This window comes from Spermophilus citellus (assembly GCF_964194105.1).
Source record: "Spermophilus citellus genome assembly, chromosome: 9".
Lineage (NCBI taxonomy): Eukaryota > Metazoa > Chordata > Mammalia > Rodentia > Sciuridae > Spermophilus > Spermophilus citellus.
In genome coordinates this window covers 56,796,493-56,815,318 of record NC_138191.1, presented here as the reverse complement: position 1 = coordinate 56,815,318, position 18,826 = coordinate 56,796,493, and the positions used below count along the sequence as shown (strand labels likewise).

At 33.7% G+C, this 18,826-nt stretch overlaps 1 protein-coding gene across 3 annotated transcripts in view; it reads left to right on the top strand.

Moving 5' to 3' along the window:
• ABCD3 (ATP binding cassette subfamily D member 3) overlaps positions 1-18,826 on the top strand; it is a 94,573-nt gene that overhangs the window by 53,697 nt on the left and 22,050 nt on the right. For 2 of the 3 annotated variants that reach the window (XM_081305045.1, XM_081305043.1), the window contains exons 5-13: positions 173-242; positions 3,076-3,173; positions 3,712-3,835; positions 5,966-6,022; positions 8,096-8,238; positions 10,835-10,904; positions 13,160-13,229; positions 13,321-13,418; positions 13,522-13,613. In XM_081305045.1, coding sequence (XP_081161171.1) covers positions 173-242; positions 3,076-3,173; positions 3,712-3,835; positions 5,966-6,022; positions 8,096-8,238; positions 10,835-10,904; positions 13,160-13,229; positions 13,321-13,418; positions 13,522-13,613 — 822 coding nt within the window. Of the gene's footprint in view, positions 1-172; positions 243-1,768; positions 1,839-3,075; positions 3,174-3,711; positions 3,836-5,965; positions 6,023-8,095; positions 8,239-10,834; positions 10,905-13,159; positions 13,230-13,320; positions 13,419-13,521; positions 13,614-18,826 lie in introns of all 3 variants that reach the window. The other variant, XM_081305044.1, reaches the window with a different exon arrangement.

The following is an 18,826-nucleotide window of genomic DNA, read 5'->3' as shown; positions in this document are numbered from 1 at the left end:
CATGTTGCTGCTTTATCTCATCATAAAGATATATTTTGTTTTCAACCATTTAGATAAAAGCATTCTAAAATTTATCAAAGTATCTTTTGTAAAAAGTCCTTATATATTTTGGAATAAAGATTAGGACTACTAATAAAAATTTTCTTTGTTAATTATTATTTTTCTTTTGCAGTGGAATAATAAGCAGAAATAAAGCTCTATTCAAGGAACCATTTTATAAATTTATAGCTGCTACTCCAATGGTAAACCATTGCTGAATGATGGCATGTGCTTTACCAAATTTTAATCTGTGTGCTTCATAGCTTGGGCAGCACTAAAGCACTTTGGTTTTATGTAGTTTGGTTCAAGCAATTTTAACTTAATTAAACTTTTAAACTTTTTATACTATATAATTGCTTAATGTTTCTGATATTCTTATTGCTATAAAAAATTTTTGTGTGGTTCCATTTTAAATTCTAGTTTAATTTTTTTAGACTTTATTTGCTTTTTAAAGGTTATATCAAAATTGGACTATGAATTTTTCAATTAGTTTAAGATAACATTTCCCAAAGTGTTGTCCAAGGAAATGCTACATGCTATAAGCCCCTGTTAGAGAGTTACAACGATGATAGTATGTATTAAAATCTTTGAGAAGGTCTTTTTGGTAAAGGCATTTATTAGCTTTCTTTAACCCAAATTTCCCCAAATTTATTTACCTATTCCCTCATAGAAAGGAAATTATTTCTCTATCATTTATCAGTCATTTTTTGGTGGGGCATTGTGTTAAATCATTTAGTCCAGTGTTTCTTAAAATATATTTTGTTACATTTGGGGAAATTAATGAAAATTCTTAGAATTCTGTGATCAAATAAATTATATCTCTTTAGTAAATCACAGACACATCATACTCAGAGATCTTTATGGTACAGTGGCTTTCAAACTTCAAACTAGAGAACTTTTTATTAAGAACTAAATTTTAATGTGTATTTTAAAGACAGATAAGTGTGTAAAACAGATCAAAAGCAGACAAAAGAAGAGCTGGTTTAGCTGAACTATGTCAAGGAATCTGAAGCTTTTACAGAACCATTCTTTGACTTCTCTAATTAGAGTTGAGTCCCAGGGTTGGAAACTAGGACCCACAGGGAAACTCTCACTACCAGTCATGGGTTTAAGGAAAATTTTGTTAGCACATGAGCCAGGCCCTTGGCTGCTTTTACTCTGTAGTGGAAGAATTGAGTAGTTGCAACAGGGACCTTAAGGGATATGAAGCCTAGAATTCTCATTCTTGACCCTTTAAAGGAAAAATTTACTATTTCAGTTTATCCATAGTGACCCATTCCTGGGGCTATGAAAGTTGTTAATTGTTTCACTATCTAAACTCCTTTTGTGATAACTTAAGCCTTTTTTTTTTTTTTAAACAAATTCCCAGTTTTAGTAAGGAAAGAACTAGTTATCGTTCTTTTTTTTTTCTTTTTTGGTGGTGTTTGGGTCTAATCCAAGATCTTGCATATGCTAATTAGCTGTAACTTTACCATTGAACTGCATCCCTAGCCCCTAGTTATCATCATCCTTACTTAATTTTGTCATCTGCAGAGTGAGGTTCATGAAGACTCTTAAACGATAGCATTTCAAAGCTTGAAAATGTTTTGTAAGAAAATATTTTTTCTTATCTTTGTTTCTATTTTTTAATTCAATAGAAATTTCCAAGAGTAAATTTAGACTTTTGCAGAAATTTTCTTATTAATTTTGCTTCTTTTGCAACTAACGCATTGCATGTGGTGGTTTGCAGTGGTATCATTGGTCGTAGCAGAAAAGATTTCAAGAGGTACTTATTCAACTTCATCGCTGCCATGCCTCTCGTAAGTTTCATTCTTGAAAAATCTTATTCATCTAGGGAAAATTTTCATCTTATTAAAATCTTTAAAGATTTTTAGTTATTAAGTTCTTTAAAGATTTATGATACAAAGTTCTAATTTGAGTTTAGTTTTGTAATTTATAGTCTAATATTTAAATGTAAATCATCACAGTAGGTGGAAAAATTAAAAGAAATTGCTTGGTTCAATTTCACTTGTGGTATACATATTTTAGTGAGTTTTATTTTAACTTTCAGGCCATATTTTCCCCAGTGTTAGTATTTAGTAGCATTAGTAGCACTCCTCTCCTAGTGGTAACAACCAAAAATGTTTCTAGATATTGTGCTAATTTGGGGGCAAGATAGGGAAGCACATCACCCTGGTTGAGAGCAATTGCTTTAAGCTATTATAGGAATTTATCTTAAATTAGAATTTATGATCTGAATTTATTTAAAATAATTTATTTTAAAATATGAATGATTTTTTTAGCATGGTTCCTATTTTTATCTTATTGACCCTATAGGAATTTTAGTGTTCTAAATTTGGGGATAGAAAGGAGAAGCTTAATTGTAAAAATTGAAAGAATATCAGAAATTCTAGTTTAATAAACCTTGGTGGTTGGCATAAGCAACATAGATATTAAAGATGGAGAATCAGTAGAAAACCAGTGTTTTACAAGTACTACTTGAGAAAATTTTTGTTATGAATGAATTTGAAATGTAAATATGAGTTCAGAACTATGGAAGGATTAATTTTAATATTATCATGGAAAGTATTAATAAATATAGCTGTAGAAATAATCTGTAAAACAACATTAGTTGGTATAAAACTTATACTATTATTTAAAATAAACTCAGTAGCATTTATTGTCTAGGGTTGTAGTTCTAAGAGCAGGCAATAGAAGATATAAAAATAAATGTTTGGATTTCTAAAAGCACTTCTTTACATTGTATAGAAAGATGACAGCTTTGATTTTTTTGTTCACAAAATGTAATATTTTATAATTACTAATATTCTAAATTAAGTTCCACATAAAGTTTAACATAAGGTAATAAAAGCCATTTGCATTTGGTTTAGCTTTTTGTGTGTATTGTTATAAATTCTAAGTAAAACAATTGAATTATAATAATATGGACTAGCAGTTATAGAAATCATAGGATTTGTGGATGCAGTAAATTGATACAGAAGTAAATTATATCTTAGTAAGAAGTGAAGTAATACGAATAATATTTGTTTGTTTTAGATCTCTCTGGTTAATAACTTCTTGAAATATGGGTTAAATGAGCTCAAACTGTGCTTCCGGGTAAGGCTCACCAGATACCTCTATGAGGAGTATCTCCAGTAAGTAATGGCTTACTTTTTTTTTTTTAATTTATTTTTTTTAGTTGGACACAATATCATCTTTATTTTATTTACTTATTATTATTATTATTATTTTTATGTGGTGCTGAGGATCGAACCCAGGGCCTCGCACGTGTTAGGCGAGTGCTCTACCATTGAGCCACAACCTCAGCCCAGTGATGGCTTAATTTTAAATTAAAAATACTTAAACTGAACAGTTAGTATTTGCGATACTGAGATATAGAAGTTTTTCTTATTTTTTTATATATGTTTTTTAAGAAAACTACTTCTAGACACAAAAGCATACTGGGGATGATCTCTTAGTTATCTGGAATCTCACCGTGGCTCATGGTTAACAAGTCATCCTTCTCTGGACTTGCTTCCTTATGTCTAAAATAAGTTAATACAATTCTTAGAGTCTTTTCTGTCTTTAGACATTTCTGCTTCTCTGTTTGCACTTGGTGGCATAATATGATTTTTTTTTGGTTATGTGTTTAATATCACTTGTTTTACAGTTATTTTCTTATTGCTATTTTAGAACTTTCACATATTATAAAATGGGAAATCTGGACAACAGAATAGCTAATCCAGACCAGCTACTTACACAGGATGTAGAAAAATTTTGTAACAGTGTAGTTGATCTGTATTCAAATCTTATTAAGGTAAGTTTCTCTATTTTTAAAAAATTGTTAAATTTGTTGAATTTAGCATATAAATATTCAGTGTTTTTATGAGAAAACGGGAATTGTTATAATAGTTACAATTATATAATTATTTTTTAATATTATTTTTGTGAGTGTTTTGGCTTAGAATTGGTCATTCACTGTTTTTACAAAGATTTTGTAAGAATTTTCAGGTTGATTTCTGTAAAATACATCTGAATTCTTATCTCTTGACTTGTGTACATCTGAAGTTGCTGGAAATTGACTTAATTTATGTATCTAATTCCACATCCTCAAACTACAGATGAAGGGCTTCCTACCTTTTTTGTGTTTTATTTTCTCCATTTCTAATAGATCATTAAGTTGTAGACAGAAAACTTTCACATAGTGTAAATTTATTTCAGTTTTCTAAATACTGTTTTTTTCCCTTCTCAGAATATTGCCCAAGCTCTTGACTTTGATAAGCTTTAACCAGTTTTCTTTTAAGCTGTTCATGTCTTCAGTTCTTACTCATCTTCTCTCCTCACCCTTGAATTTCTACCATAGTCTTCTCATTAAGCCAGCTTCTTTGTCCTTATCTCCTGCACTGAGTAGCATATTTAACAGGCACTTGTAAGATTGTTAACCCAGCATCCCCTCCCCTCTTCATCTGAGATGCTCCAGTTTCCACTCTTATCAACATAACTGCCCTTGAACTATGGTAGGAGCTTGTCTCAAACTGGATTGATTAGAGTATCTTTGCCTCCAGTCACAACTGACCCAGATATCCAGTCTTGGGACAAAAAACTATACATAAAGGACTAGGTCAAGTTGTAAGACTGGGAATGCTCCTGCTTCAGGTACATGGCTGGAGAGAAAAGCAGTACTTGAAAAAGTGATATATATCCACAAGAGCTTCCCTCCTTGTATACAGGCCCTCTGCTAAAATATTCTCATTTCATGCCAAACTTTATTCTTTATTTAGCTCTCCAGATGCCTTTGCTAACTCATCTGAACTCTAGGAACTTAGACAAGTGCAAATAGTAATTCAGTAATTCAGCTTTCTTTTCTGTTCCCATTACTACATTGAAAATTTGTTCTCTGTGTATGTGGCAGTGGGTAGGGGATATAGGGTTTATGGGTGGGGGATTTACATAAAACTTATCATATAATTTTGATACCAGTTCTATAGGCAAATTATAATATATTCTTTACATCTTGGCACTTGAGCAAAAGTGTAGTTCAGGTCTTGTCGCATCTACAATAGAAAAGAGTATTGTTGAATTAATTCTAGAGATGCTGTGACCTACGATGTGTTTACTGTTTTAAATATCTAATTATTTGATATCTGACTTAAATTGAGTCATTTTTTTTGACTTGTCAATGACTTTTAAATGTACTTGAATTTTATAAGTATTTCTAATTTCTTGATAATTTATAAAAGGGAGAAAAAAGAAAAAAAAGAAAAAGAAAAGGTAGATCTTGGCCAATGAATAAACCATCTCTTCTAGTGACATCTGAAGGGGAAGCTGTAGATTTCAAGTGAATGAGCAAAACTTGGGGTCCTTGAAACACTTCATGGTGCATGCCACTAATAGTATGTCAGTTGACTTCTCTGTGAGGAGCAGTATAAGTAAGATAGAAGCTTGAGTTTTATGTCATAAAATTAAATTCATGGGCTCACTTGATAGTTTCAGTTTATAAATGTTGTGATAAAATAATAGAATCAAACAGTATTAGAGCAGGAACAACCTCTTCTGAAGATGATTAAAACTAGAAAAGTTGATAGTAGATTTGAGATTACAGCTCAGGTACTTTTGTTGTGTGTCTTTAGATTACATTGAGAAATTACTAAGTTGCTAATAGTTAATTATCACAGTAGGGCTGTCTTAGTTGATGGAAAGTGATGAGTATTTCTCCTATGTGATGTCAGTAGGTGTTGTTAAGGTTATCTTTATTTTAGGTTTCTTGAGATAAGAACTATATGTTTTATGTAGTCATTTATCTGAGTTCTATTATAGTACATTATGCTCAGTATGAACTCTACATGTTGATAATTTAAGTATTAAATGTTGAATGACATTTTGTATTTAGCATGTATTAGTTGGCAATCCAGTTCTTCAGTTTTAATTTTCTGTATTTATTTTACAGCCATTTTTAGATATAGTTTTATATATTTTCAAGTTAACAAGTGCAATTGGAGTTCAGGTAAGTCTATTTTTATTTCACTTTTTAAATTGCTATAGTACTGTGTTGAGAATAGCTTGATGGTCTAAGAAATTTTTTTGTATCCCAAAGAACATGTTTTCACATGATGCACCTAATAAAGTTTGGTTATAAACTATACTAAAGATTAAAAAATTCTAATTTAGCTTTTTAATTTCCCTTAAGTCAGACACTTGGAAAAATTTTATCGCAGTAATAACCAGAAGTACTTAAACATTGAACACATAAACACTTATTGTTGAAAAGTAATGTCTGAAAGGAGATTTGAAAACAATCATTTTACTCTAAAACTTGAATGTTAAATATCAGCAGTACATTCAGAATAGTCACAACAATTTTAAGACTATTTTATAATAATATAACTATCCCATGAGTTTTATTACCTTTCCTCTGGCATTTGTCATGGCCAGAGTTACCTTTAAATTTTCTCTTGAATATTCTCACTTAGTCATTTAATATGTAATGTCATATATATTTATAACACAAGCATGTATAGTGGGATTGTTTTATGTTATGTGTACATATATGCATTTTTAGTTAATTAATAAATAACTTACATAATGGTTTTTATTGCTTTCCAAAACACTAGGGAAAGTGGGTTTTGTCTGACTTTTCTTGTCTAGCATCTTAACCCTTTGCTATCCTGTAATTCAGGTTAAATCATTCTCAAAGCTTATTTTTATTGTGAGTGAGTGACTAATTCTAATCTGTCTTATCTCTATGCTATACTATTTTTGTTTTAGTATAAAAAACAAACATATCTTTGTGTATTACTGTTAATCTGATTTTGCATATTTTGAAAGCAAAAACTGTGTTTTAGTTATCACGTGCCCTGTATTTCCAGTGGCTTTTGAAACACCTTGAATCAAGCAGGATTTTTTTTTTTTTTTTTTGGTGCTAGGTATTGAACCTGTGTGCTAGCACTGAGCCATATCCCCAGACTCTCAATCAGGTTTTCAGGTTTTTATTTTTTTATTTTTGGTGGTTCTGGGGCTCAAACCTAGAGCCTGCAGCATGCTAGGCAAGCACTCTGTGACTGATCTGCACCCCATAACCCTAGGTTTAATTTTAAAACAATTTTGAATAGATACTGTATTTCATGTACATTATGCTAGATAGTATAGAAAGATGATTAAATTCCCCCTGAAGAGAAATTGTGACATGTGAACAAAGGTGAAACATGTAGTTATTCAAGCAATTATAAAACAGTGTGAAAAGTTTAATAATGGAAGTGGCAGGTACTAACCGCCTGGAAGAATTAGAACTGATACTTGAGTTGTTTTGAGGAGATAATGGGTGTTCATTAGATAGGTTAGGCTTACCAGACATAAGAACAACCTCACTGAATGGCATTTTCAAGAAATAATTATTTTTGTATGGCACAGCATAGGATATATTTTATATAGTAATGAAAGAAGGGTCAGTAATGAACGTGGACAGCTTGAATCTTCTTTCTTAGAATGGTGAATGGGTGATAGGGTCATTTACAAAGTTAGAAGGTATAGCAGCTGGAAGCAAGATGTACAAGCAGGGAAAGGCAGAGTTTGAGGGAATTGAACTTGAGGTGTCTATGCAGTGAGTTGAAGATGTGTGATGGTACTAATTTGACAATAATATCTTGGGATCATAAGAGTGATGAGACTAGAAGTACAAATTTGGGATAAGAAGAGAGATAAGGAAAGAAACTGAGGGAATATTATCATTGAAAAATAGGACAGAGATATGAGGATTATTGTGGAATACTAAGAACTTATCAAGAAGAATAGAAGAGCGTTAGATGCTGTAGGAAAAGTAAGAACTGAAATTATAGGTTTTTAGGTAAGCAGATATGGGAGAGTGGGGATGGAACTGCATTGGTTAGAGTAGTAGACAGAGTGAAAGTGTAGAGACTATTGTGTATTTTTTCAGGAAAGAAACAGGGAAAAAAATTAACCCAAGGAGCCTTTTTTTTATCATTCATTGGAGTTAATTATAGAAATTGTACATGTTTGTATCCAGTGGATTTTATTATGGTATCCTTGAACTTTGTGTATCTTTCTCTGTTAAAAATAATAGGGCCCAGCAAGCATGATGGCCTACTTGGTTGTGTCTGGGCTATTCCTAACTAGACTGAGAAGGCCCATTGGTAAGATGACAATTACTGAACAAAAGTATGAAGGTGAATATAGATATGTTAATTCCCGGCTCATTACAAACAGGTAAGAACAAATTTCTGCAAGTTATCAGAAAATTCATTTTATGAATATTGATGTCATTTAAATTGACTCTAAAATGTCTAGTAATGCTTTTACAGAAATAGTATGTACATATTTTCTTGTTTTGAAATGTACATTTTATACAGTATGTTTTACTAAGCACTAATTCCTATTTCTAACCCTTTTTCTTGTTAATCCCATATAGTATCCTTGATTCCCTTCTTCATATCATCTGTTGACTACTTTTTGTTAATTTTGCTTTAAATTAAGTCATGTGTACAATTCGAATTAAAATTTGCTTATAGTATTTATTCAAAGAAAATTTTTTCTCAATTTACCCACAAACATTTTTATTTTGAGAGTATGTTTGCAATGCTGTCTAATTCAGTCTTACTGCATGTGTTTTTACCTATCTTCCAGGTAGTTTTAGTATTCAAAATAGGAAGAAAAACTATGCATCTTTGATGAGCCATACTAATTTTAAAACCTGCCTCTTCACTTAAGTGATCATATATTATATGATTTTAGTAAGTTATTCAGACTCACTTTTCTTATTTATAAGAAGTGAATAATATAGAGGATTATACTTGATAATATTTATATAAAGCTTCTAGCTCAGTTTTTTGATACGGAGCAAGTGCTCAATAAATATTCTCATTATCAGTCTGCCAATCTTAAGTCATTTTGAGGGTCCTAATATTTATATAATACTCTATAGGCTATTTTATTGAAATTTGTAAAATACTTAGGAAATTACTTTCTTAATGATTCCTTCTTTTGTTATTGGATTGTTAAAATGGTACTAGTTTCACATGGGGTTTTGTACTCTGGGGAGGGAATATAGAGGGTTAAGTAGAGAGGTGTTTTGCCAAATAAATGAAAGATGGTATCAGCTAGGATACTTTTTACTGCCAGAAACAAACATGACTCATAAGATCCCAACAATAAAGACTCCTAAGAGAGAGCAGCCCTAGGCACAGCAGGATTAGGGCTCTTGCTCTTGTTGAATGTTCTCTTGTGATGCCCTTCTTTGTGTATTGCCCCCTTCCATGGGTTAATTCTCGTGATTACAAGATGACAAAAACAGTCCCAGATTGCACTAGCCTATCCTCCTTGCAAAAAGGTGCAGGAGCAAAAAGGGACCATCTCTTCTGGTGTCACTTTAAGGGAGCAAAGAAACCTTTCCCAGAAATTATATAGCTGACTTTCCCTTACATCTCAATGACCAAAATATTGTTTGCCCATGCCTAAAGCAACCACAGCAAAGTGATTGGCTTAGATTAGTTGGGATCCTGTACTCTATGAGTTGGGAGTGAGCATTAGGGTGCACAGAAAAGAATAAGTAAATTTAAGAAAAATGAGGTCTCTTAGGAAAAACTTGGAAGAGAATAGATGTTGAATAGTCAGTCATTAGTATTATAAGATGTTCAGTCCTTTGAGATTTTTCATTAGGGCTAAAATGACTCATTCCAGGAGAAGGAAAATTTCTCACCTCATCAACATCTGTAGACTTAGATATGAAGAGGAGGTAGAAGTAAAAAAACAAAGAAGAAGAAAAGAGTAATTATAGGTATTGGGATTCTCATATATGGGACTCTGTGTCAGGTCAAGGAAGCTGGGAAGCACAGGATAAATGTGGTTCACCTTTATGGAAAGTAATTTTTTTGGAAGTGGTTGAGTTAGAAAATACCTTGCTTTCATGATGGGAAAAATACAGGCGGTTTTTTTGTAATAGAATAAAACTTTAAGGGAAAAAAATGAAGACTTTTAAGAAATATTTTGTATGGTTTTTGAAGTTGCTTCAACTGTGACTTCTAAAATTCTGTGTAAATGTTTACTTTTCTCTGCTAGAAAAGGGACTTTGCTGGGATGGTTTACATTGTTATACTTGTATAGTGGAAAGACTATAAACTTTAAGGTCAGAAAGGGGTGATATTTTTAGCTTCTTAACTTGCTGGCTATATGACTTTAACAAATTGACTAAACTCCGTGGAACAGTTTTTCATCTATCAAATCCACCCTCCTCCCCACTTTTTCTAGTCAAGATTCTCGTCTTTGTAGATACATTCAAGCTAGCTCTAGAAAAGGGCATTTGTGAGGATGTAGTAGGGTTCCAAGAATAAGAACAATTACTATGCATCTGGGCTCCTGGGAATGCACTGTGAAGCCTTCAGGACTTAACCTGGTTTTCTGTTTTTCAAAGGCTGTGAAGACATTGCTACCTGTCTTTTTCTACACCCCCCGTCCTGTTTGGGTCTCTACTTGAACTTGTAGACTATAATGTCTGTCCTAGCCATATCTTTTTACATATCATAGCATCTTCCTACTGTGTCTTATTTCAAATTCCTGAGAATTAGCCTGTCATATTTTTTATAGCCAGACTACCTTTTGGCATTGGCTACAGTCCAGTGTATGATCCATCCCAGTGTGAATTGCTGCAACCCAATAAATTGAGCAGATAGTTTGAGATGCACCAGATAAGCTCTTAGTCACAAAATAGCCATTTAAATACAAACTTTTAGTCATCAAATATTGTATTTCAATTATTTTTCAGTCTTAAGTAAGCAATAATTAATTGCTAAATTATTTTCCTTAATAGTGAAGAAATTGCCTTTTACAACGGGAATAAAAGAGAAAAGCAGACAATCTACTCAGTCTTCCGGAAACTGGTAAGATGACATATTTGTGGCTCATGTATTTACGGAATTTTTTTTTTTTTTTTTTTTTTGGTTTACGCCAGAAAATATTTATCTTGTATATATATGTATACATATCTTAAAAACATTTCCTTTTAAATATCTGTGAATATTAATCTGCCCACTTATGAAAGTGGATAAATTTACTAAAGTAATATATTTTGGCTTTTTTGGAACCATGCAGTCTCTCTTGCAACTTTTCAGCTCTGCTACTCAAAGGCAGCTATATATAATATATACATGAATAGGAGTGACTATATTCTAACAGAACTTTATTTACAAAAACAAGTGGTATTCTTGATTTAGATTCTGGGGTCATAGTTTGCTGATATTTGATTTAGAATATAAACATTTGTTTCTTAAGAAAGCTTTATTTCAGTTTGTACATACTTGCTACTTGGAAAATTTGAATTCAAGTAATTTTATTCATTACTTTTTCAAAAGATATCAAGTACTTGATGGGCTCCATTGATGGTGCTACTGATAAGTAGATGATGAACTTGATGGATAAAATCTTTCCTTTGGGGCCCTTACATTTTAGTCAAAATTTGTGAAATTAAATATGTATTTTAGATACATATTTGAGAAAGGTAAAAGAAGTTTTAAATTATTTCAGAAACTAGATTTTTGCATTATCTTTTAACATTACTGAAATTTTTCAGTGCTCACTGACAAAACGCATTTAAGGCCATTTTCCAGGGGACTGCTGTTTACCAGTTTGCTCTTTATATGGCTTGATTAGTCTCATGCTTTAGATTTTCAGCTCAAATATTAATACTGATGAGCCTATTTGAAATCACTCTGTGACAGTTCCTTCTTGTTTTAATCATCTGTTTCCTTAAAAGTACATGGCAGTTTATAATTATCTTATTTGTTTTCTGGTTATCCTCTTTTATTAAAATGTAAACTCTATGAGCTCAGGGACCTGGTCCATTCTATTCATTGTTGTGTCTGTAGCATTGAGCAATGTCTAATGCATAGTATTCATTGAGTAATGCTCCAAACATTGTTGTAGTTGCAGATACTTAGAACAATTTACCCTGTACTTAGCAAGCCTACATTTTAGTGGAAGAGACAGTTAATATGTAAACAATTGGATATTCTGCATAATATTTTTATTACAGACTTTATTATTTTATACAATAATAAAGTCTGTAACCTAAAAGGAAGCAGAGTAGTGGGAGAGTGTATGATGGGGTTTGTTGCCTAGCTACTTTGTCTAGAATGGCCAAGGTCCTTCTTGAAGAGGCACTGTTCAGTCAGAAGCCCACATGAAGTGAAGATTAGGTACTTCATGTGGGAAGAAGAAAGCATTTGTTGCTAGCAGAGGGAACAAGAGGAAAGCCTGTGAAATGAAATGAACCTGTATTTCTGGGGCTCAACAAGAAGTAGCAAAATAGCCAGGTGGGGTGATGCACGAAGCTCTGGAGGCTAAGCAGGAGGAGGATTTTTAGTTCAAAGCCAATCTCAGTAATTTAGCAAGGCCTTAAGCAATTGAGTGACCCTGTCTCTAAATAAAATACAAAAAAGGGCTGGAGATGTGGCTCAGTGGTTAAATGCCCCTGAGTTCAATCCTCAGTATCCCCCCCCCCAAAAAAAAAGAGTAGCAAAATAGAAGCAGACAAGCTTAAAAATAGAACTCTGCCAGATCATGCAGCACCTTGAATGATCTGATAGGTAGAGAATTTGAGAACCCTAAAACTCCAGAATAAATCATGTTTGTAGATTTCTAATTTTGAGATAATGCAGTTCACAGACTCAGGTTGTGTGGCATTGATTTACATTAGCACTTGGTTCAGATTGGTTATAATGTAATTCTTAAAGACTGTGTGTCTTCATGAATAACAAAGAATTGAGTACCTATCTGAATAGCTAATAGTTCATCCAAATTAGCTCATCTCTATTCCTTTTCTTTGGCTTTTGATTGGTTTGGGGATATATGTGTCTAACAATATTATAAACGGAGGCATTGTAACACGCAAGGGAAGCAACATTGTTAAATTGCTTTCATAATTTCCATTCTGTTTGCTTAAAAATTGTTTCATGAAGTGTGTGTTTGGCACCTGCTCTGTGATCAGCACATACTCAGGGAAGTGTGATGTAAATTATAATCAGAAATGATACTCAGTAAATATTTGTTGAATAAATGAATTTTATAGTTTGTTTTATCCTCATGATAGATTTAATTTTTATATATATTAAGAAAATAAACTTCTGTTTTATGACAGGTGGAACACCTACATAATTTCATTTTGTTTCGGTTTTCAATGGGCTTCATTGATAGCATAATTGCCAAATGTAAGTATGTTTTCAAAGAGATGGTGTAATGAGATTTGTGGAAAAAGTGAAATAATGATAGTGTTTTAGATCTTTAACTGTTTTTTTTCAGACATTGCCACTGTAGTTGGTTACCTGGTTGTGAGTCGTCCTTTCCTAGATTTGTCTCATCCTCGTCATCTCAAGAGTACGCATTCAGAGCTTCTGGAGGTAAAGTAACAATAATGATGATAATAAAATTTAAAAATAAAAATAAAGCCTTATTTAAAATTTTTGAAATGTAAATGAAAACTAATATTTATTTCTATTTAAGGATTACTACCAAAGTGGAAGGATGCTTTTGCGAATGTCTCAAGCTCTGGGTCGAATAGTTTTGGCTGGGCGAGAAATGACTAGATTGGCTGGGTAAGACTGGTTAATAATGAGCAATTACAGAGAATTATTTTAAAAAATACGTTGTCCTTAATGATTGTGCCCAGGTGAGGTTAAGATAAGGGGCAACGTTTCCTACTCAAGGAAGCTGATTCTGATAGAAGTTAATTAAGCAAGATTTTTCTCTAACAGAAATCTTTTCATGTTTCTTGAAGATACTTGTTTTGAGCCTTACATTACATTAGTGGTTCTCAGGTTTTTACTTGGTGGATACTGGCATTTTATGAGCTGGGAAATGATGGGCCATGGCAGCCTTTTCTTAATTCTCAGAAATTAAGTTAATGAATAGATTTTTTTTTGTTGTTTGAACTTTTTTGTTTCCATGACAATTTTTTCTTAGATTTTTAATAGTGGAAACTTAGGAAAAAACCAACCCACATTTGAACTGACTTTGATGGAAAAAAAAAATTAAAAGTCTACATGTGACATCTGTAGATGCAGATGTAGGTATAATCAGATTGTGTAAAAATGAAATTGTTCTTAGACCATGGAATGGAATGAAATCTTTCAATGTTTTAGACTCTTCTCAAAGGGCTGTAGTATTAAAAAAAAGACCATAGACTGATAGGAACATGGCGGCAGGAAGGGAGTGAGCGGCCCCATGACCCGTGCCACCGTGTTCACAGGCTGTGAGTTCAGAACGGCCGGTTGCTGTCTTGTCAGGAATATTCAGGGAAGTTGGTCTCCATGGAGTCTCAGGCAAGAGTTTGAGCATCGGAAGGACATGGACACAGCTCAGACTCAAGAGAATCCGAGCCGCCCTGGCGTGGAGGAACCCGAGGAACTAAACAGTAAACCGCCACAGCCGGGAGAAATTGAGCACTGTGGAGACCTGGCAGCACAGAGAAATGGAATTTCGGATCCTGTGGAGGTCTGACACCCTCGCCTCCACAGGGCACCAGACCGAGAACTGAAGTTGGAATTTAGTGAAGAAACAGCCCAGGTCCGTCCTCCTCACTGGACTCCCCGGCATGGAAACGGGCAGTCACCATCTTGGAGAATTGACATCAGCAGATCGGATCACACAACAGCAAGTTTGGCGACAGATTAGTCTTGATGACTGGGTGAATAACAAACAAAGAGGGTGCCTAGTCGGTCAAGAGAGCAGGGCATCCAGGGAGCTGTATGCCCAGAGTGAAACTAGAACTGTGGAGAGGAGCCCTGGTAATGGGCCGGGTGGGCAGGAGAAGCAAGGGGGTTAGAGACCAGGAGCAACCCAAAGAGACTGGGATTGGAGAGACACCCGGCAGGGCCTCCCCACGGATTGTTTCCTACATCCTGTGGGCAGAGACTTAGCCTGGAAAGCACAATTCCACCCACTGAAAAAGAAGAAAATAGAACTCTAGGAGTGCATTTTTTTTTCCTTTTATATATATATATATATATTTTCTTTTTTCTCCTTTTTTTCCTTTCCTTTTCTCTCTACTATGTGTAATTTACTAAAAGCAAATAGGTGAATGTTTCTAGGCTTTCTATAGTCCTCCTAAGTACTTAACTACCCCCAAATACGCCTGTCTATTCTCCTGTTAATATCCCCCTTCATTAGAGCTCTCCTCCAAAGTAGCTAAGATATACTAACCCCCATATCATCACATCTTTCCATCTAAACATAAAGTCCTAAGACCAAACTTCAGTTCTCTATACACCATCAGAATTTGTATGCCTTTTAAGAAACTGATGAAATTACTTTAAATTACAACTTAACCCAACATCTCTAGACATTGTCTCCCATCACAATGGAGAGATCTCGGAGCTACACAAAATCGAAACAAATTTATAGGAGAAAATAATAGCACAACAGTCCGACAGAGCTGAAAAGAAACGTGGGCATCATGAAAAAACAAGGAAAAAAAGGAACACAAACAATGCAGGACAGCTCAACATTACAAGAGTTGCTAGACAAGGCAGAGAGATGGTCAGATAAAGATTTCAGGATATACATGCTTCAGCTGGTATGGAGTCTTAAAGAAGACCTTAGACAGCAAATGCAGACAATGAAAGATCACTTTGACAACAAATTACATAAACAAATACAAGAAGCAGAAGAACAACTCTACAGGGATACAAAAATCAAACAGAAATCCTGGAAATGAAGGAAATTATAAACCAAATTAAAATTCAAATGAGAGTATCACCAATACAGTAGACCAATTAGAAGTCAGAATATCAGACAACGAAGACAAATATATCATCTTGAAAAGAGTCTAGTCAACTCAGAAAGGCTGGTAAGAAACCATGAGCAAAACACCCAAGAGATCTGGGATAACAAAAAAACCAAACTTAAGAGTCATTGAGATAGAGGAAGGTTTAGAGGTCCAAACCGAAGGAATGAGCAATCTGTTCAATGAAATAATTTTAGAAAACTTTCCAGACATGAAGAATGAAACGGAAATCCAAATCCTAGAAGCCTATATGATGCCAAATGTCAAAACCACAAGAGACCCACAACAAGACACATCATAATGAAAATGTCAAATATACAGAACAAGGAGAGAATATTAAAAGCTACAAGAGAAAGGAGGCAGATTACATTTAGAGGTAAACCAATTAGGTAAACGGCTGATTTTTCATCACAGACGCTGAAAGCTAGAAGATCCTGGAACAGCGTATTTCAAACGCTGAAAGATAATGGTGCCAACCAAGAATATTGTATCCAGCAAAATTGAGCTTCAGGCTTGACAACGAAATAAAAACCTTCCATGATAAACAAAAGTTAAAAGAATTTACAGCCAGAAAACCAGCCCTGCAAAGAATTTTGGGCAAAACACTACATGAAGAGGAAATGAAAAACAACAATGAAAATCAACAGGGGGAGGTAGCACAGTAAAGGAAAAAACTAATCAAAGAGGAAAAACAAATGAAGTTATATAACAAAAACAAACAAACATGACTGAAAGTACAAACCATATATCAATAGTAACCCTAAATGTTAATGGTTTAAACTCACCAATTAAGCGACATAGGCTAGTAACCTGGATTAAAAAAAAATCCAACAATATTCTGCCTACAGGAGACTCATCTGATAGGAAAAGACATAAACAGGCTGAAGGTCAAAGGTTGGGAAAAATCATACCACTCACATGGACCTCAGAAGCAAGCAAGGGTGGCCATACTCATATCAAATAAAATTGACTTCAAGCCAAAGTTAATCAAAAGAGATAAAGAAGGACACTATATACTGTTAAAGGGAACCATTCACCAACAAGACATAACAATCATTAATATATATGCCCCAAACAATGGTGCTGCTATGTTCATAAAACAGACTCTTCTCAAGTTCAAGAGACAAATAGACCACAACACAATAATCATGGAAGATTTTAACACACCTCTCTCACCACTGAACAGATCTTCCAAACAAAAGTTGAATAAAGAAACTAGAACTGAATAACACAATTAAAAACCTAGACTTAACTGACATATATAGAATATATCAACCATCATAAGCGGATATACTTTTTTCTCAGGAGCACATTTATCCTTCTCAAAAATAGACCATATATTATGCCATAGGGCAACTCTTAGCAAATATAAAGGAGTAGAGATATTACCATGCAGTTTATCTGATCATAATGTAATGAAACTGGAAATCAACGATAAAAGAAGGAAGAAAAGTTCCTATATCTCTTGGAGAATGAACAATATGCTACTGAATGAACAATGGGTTATAGAAGTCATCAAGTAGGAAATTCAAAAATTCTTAGAGATAAATGAAAACACAGACACAACGTATTGGAATCCATGGGACACTATGAAAGTGGTACTAAGAGGAAAATTCATTGCTTGGAGTTCATTCCTCAAAAAAAAAAACAACAAATAAATGCTTACACATCATCTCAAAGCCCTAGAAAAAGAAGAGGAAATCAACAGCAAACTCAGTAGAAGACAAGAAATAATTAAAATCAGAGCTGAAATCAATGAAATTGAAATAAAAGAAACAGTTGAAAAAATTGACAAAACTAAAAGTTGGTTCTTTGAAAAAATAAATAAGATTGACAGACCCTTAGCCATGCTAATGAAGAGAAGAAGAGAGAGAACTCAAATTACTAGCATACGGGATGAAAAAGGCAATATCACAACAGACACTACAGAAATACAGAAGATAATTAGAAATTATTTTGAGGGGCTGGGGATGTGGCTCAAGCGGTAGCGGGCTCACCTGGCATGTGTGCGACCCGGGTTCGATCCTCAGCACCACATACCAACAAAGATGTTGTGTCCGCCGAGAACTAAAAAAAAATAAATATTAAAAAAAAAGAAATTATTTTGAAACCTTATACTCCAATAAAGTAGAAGATAATGAAGGCATCGATAAATTTCTTAAGTCATATGATCTGCCCAGATTGAGTCAGGAGGATATACACAACTTAAACAGACCAATATCAAGTGAGGAAATAGAAGAAGCCATCAAAAGATTACCAACCAAGAAAAGCCCAGGACCAGATGATTATATAGCAGAGTTTTACAAAACCTTTAAAGAAGAACTAATACCAATACTCTTCCGGCTATTTCAGGAAATAGAAAAAGAGGGAGTACTTCCAAATTCATTCTATGAGGCCAACATTACCCTGATTCCAAAACCAGACAAAGACACTTCAAAGAAAGAAAACTACAGACCAATATATCTAATGAACATAGATGCAAAAATCCTCAATAAAATTCTGGCAAATCGAATACAAAAACATATCAAAAATATTGTGCACCATGGTCAAGTAGGATTCATCCCTAGGATGCAAGGCTGGTTCAATATACGGAAATCAATAAATGTTATTCACCACATCAATAGGCTTAAAGATAAGAACCATATGATCATCTTGATAGACGCAAAAAAGCATTTGACAAAATACAGCATCCCTTTATGTTCAAAACACTAGAAAAACTAGGGCTAGCAGGAACTTACCTCAACATTGTAAAAGCTGTTTATGCTAAGCCTCAGGCCAGCATCATTCTAAATGGAGAAAAATTGAAGGCATTCCCTCTAAAATCTGGAACAAGACAGATTTCACCACTTGTATTCAACATAGTTCGCGAAACACTGGCCAGAGCAATTAGATGAAAGAAATTAAAGGCATAAATATAGGAAAAGAAGAACTTAAATTAGCATTATTTGCTAATGACATGATCCTATACCTAGCAGACCCAAAAGGTTCTACCAAGAAACTTCTAGAACTAGTAAATGAATTCAG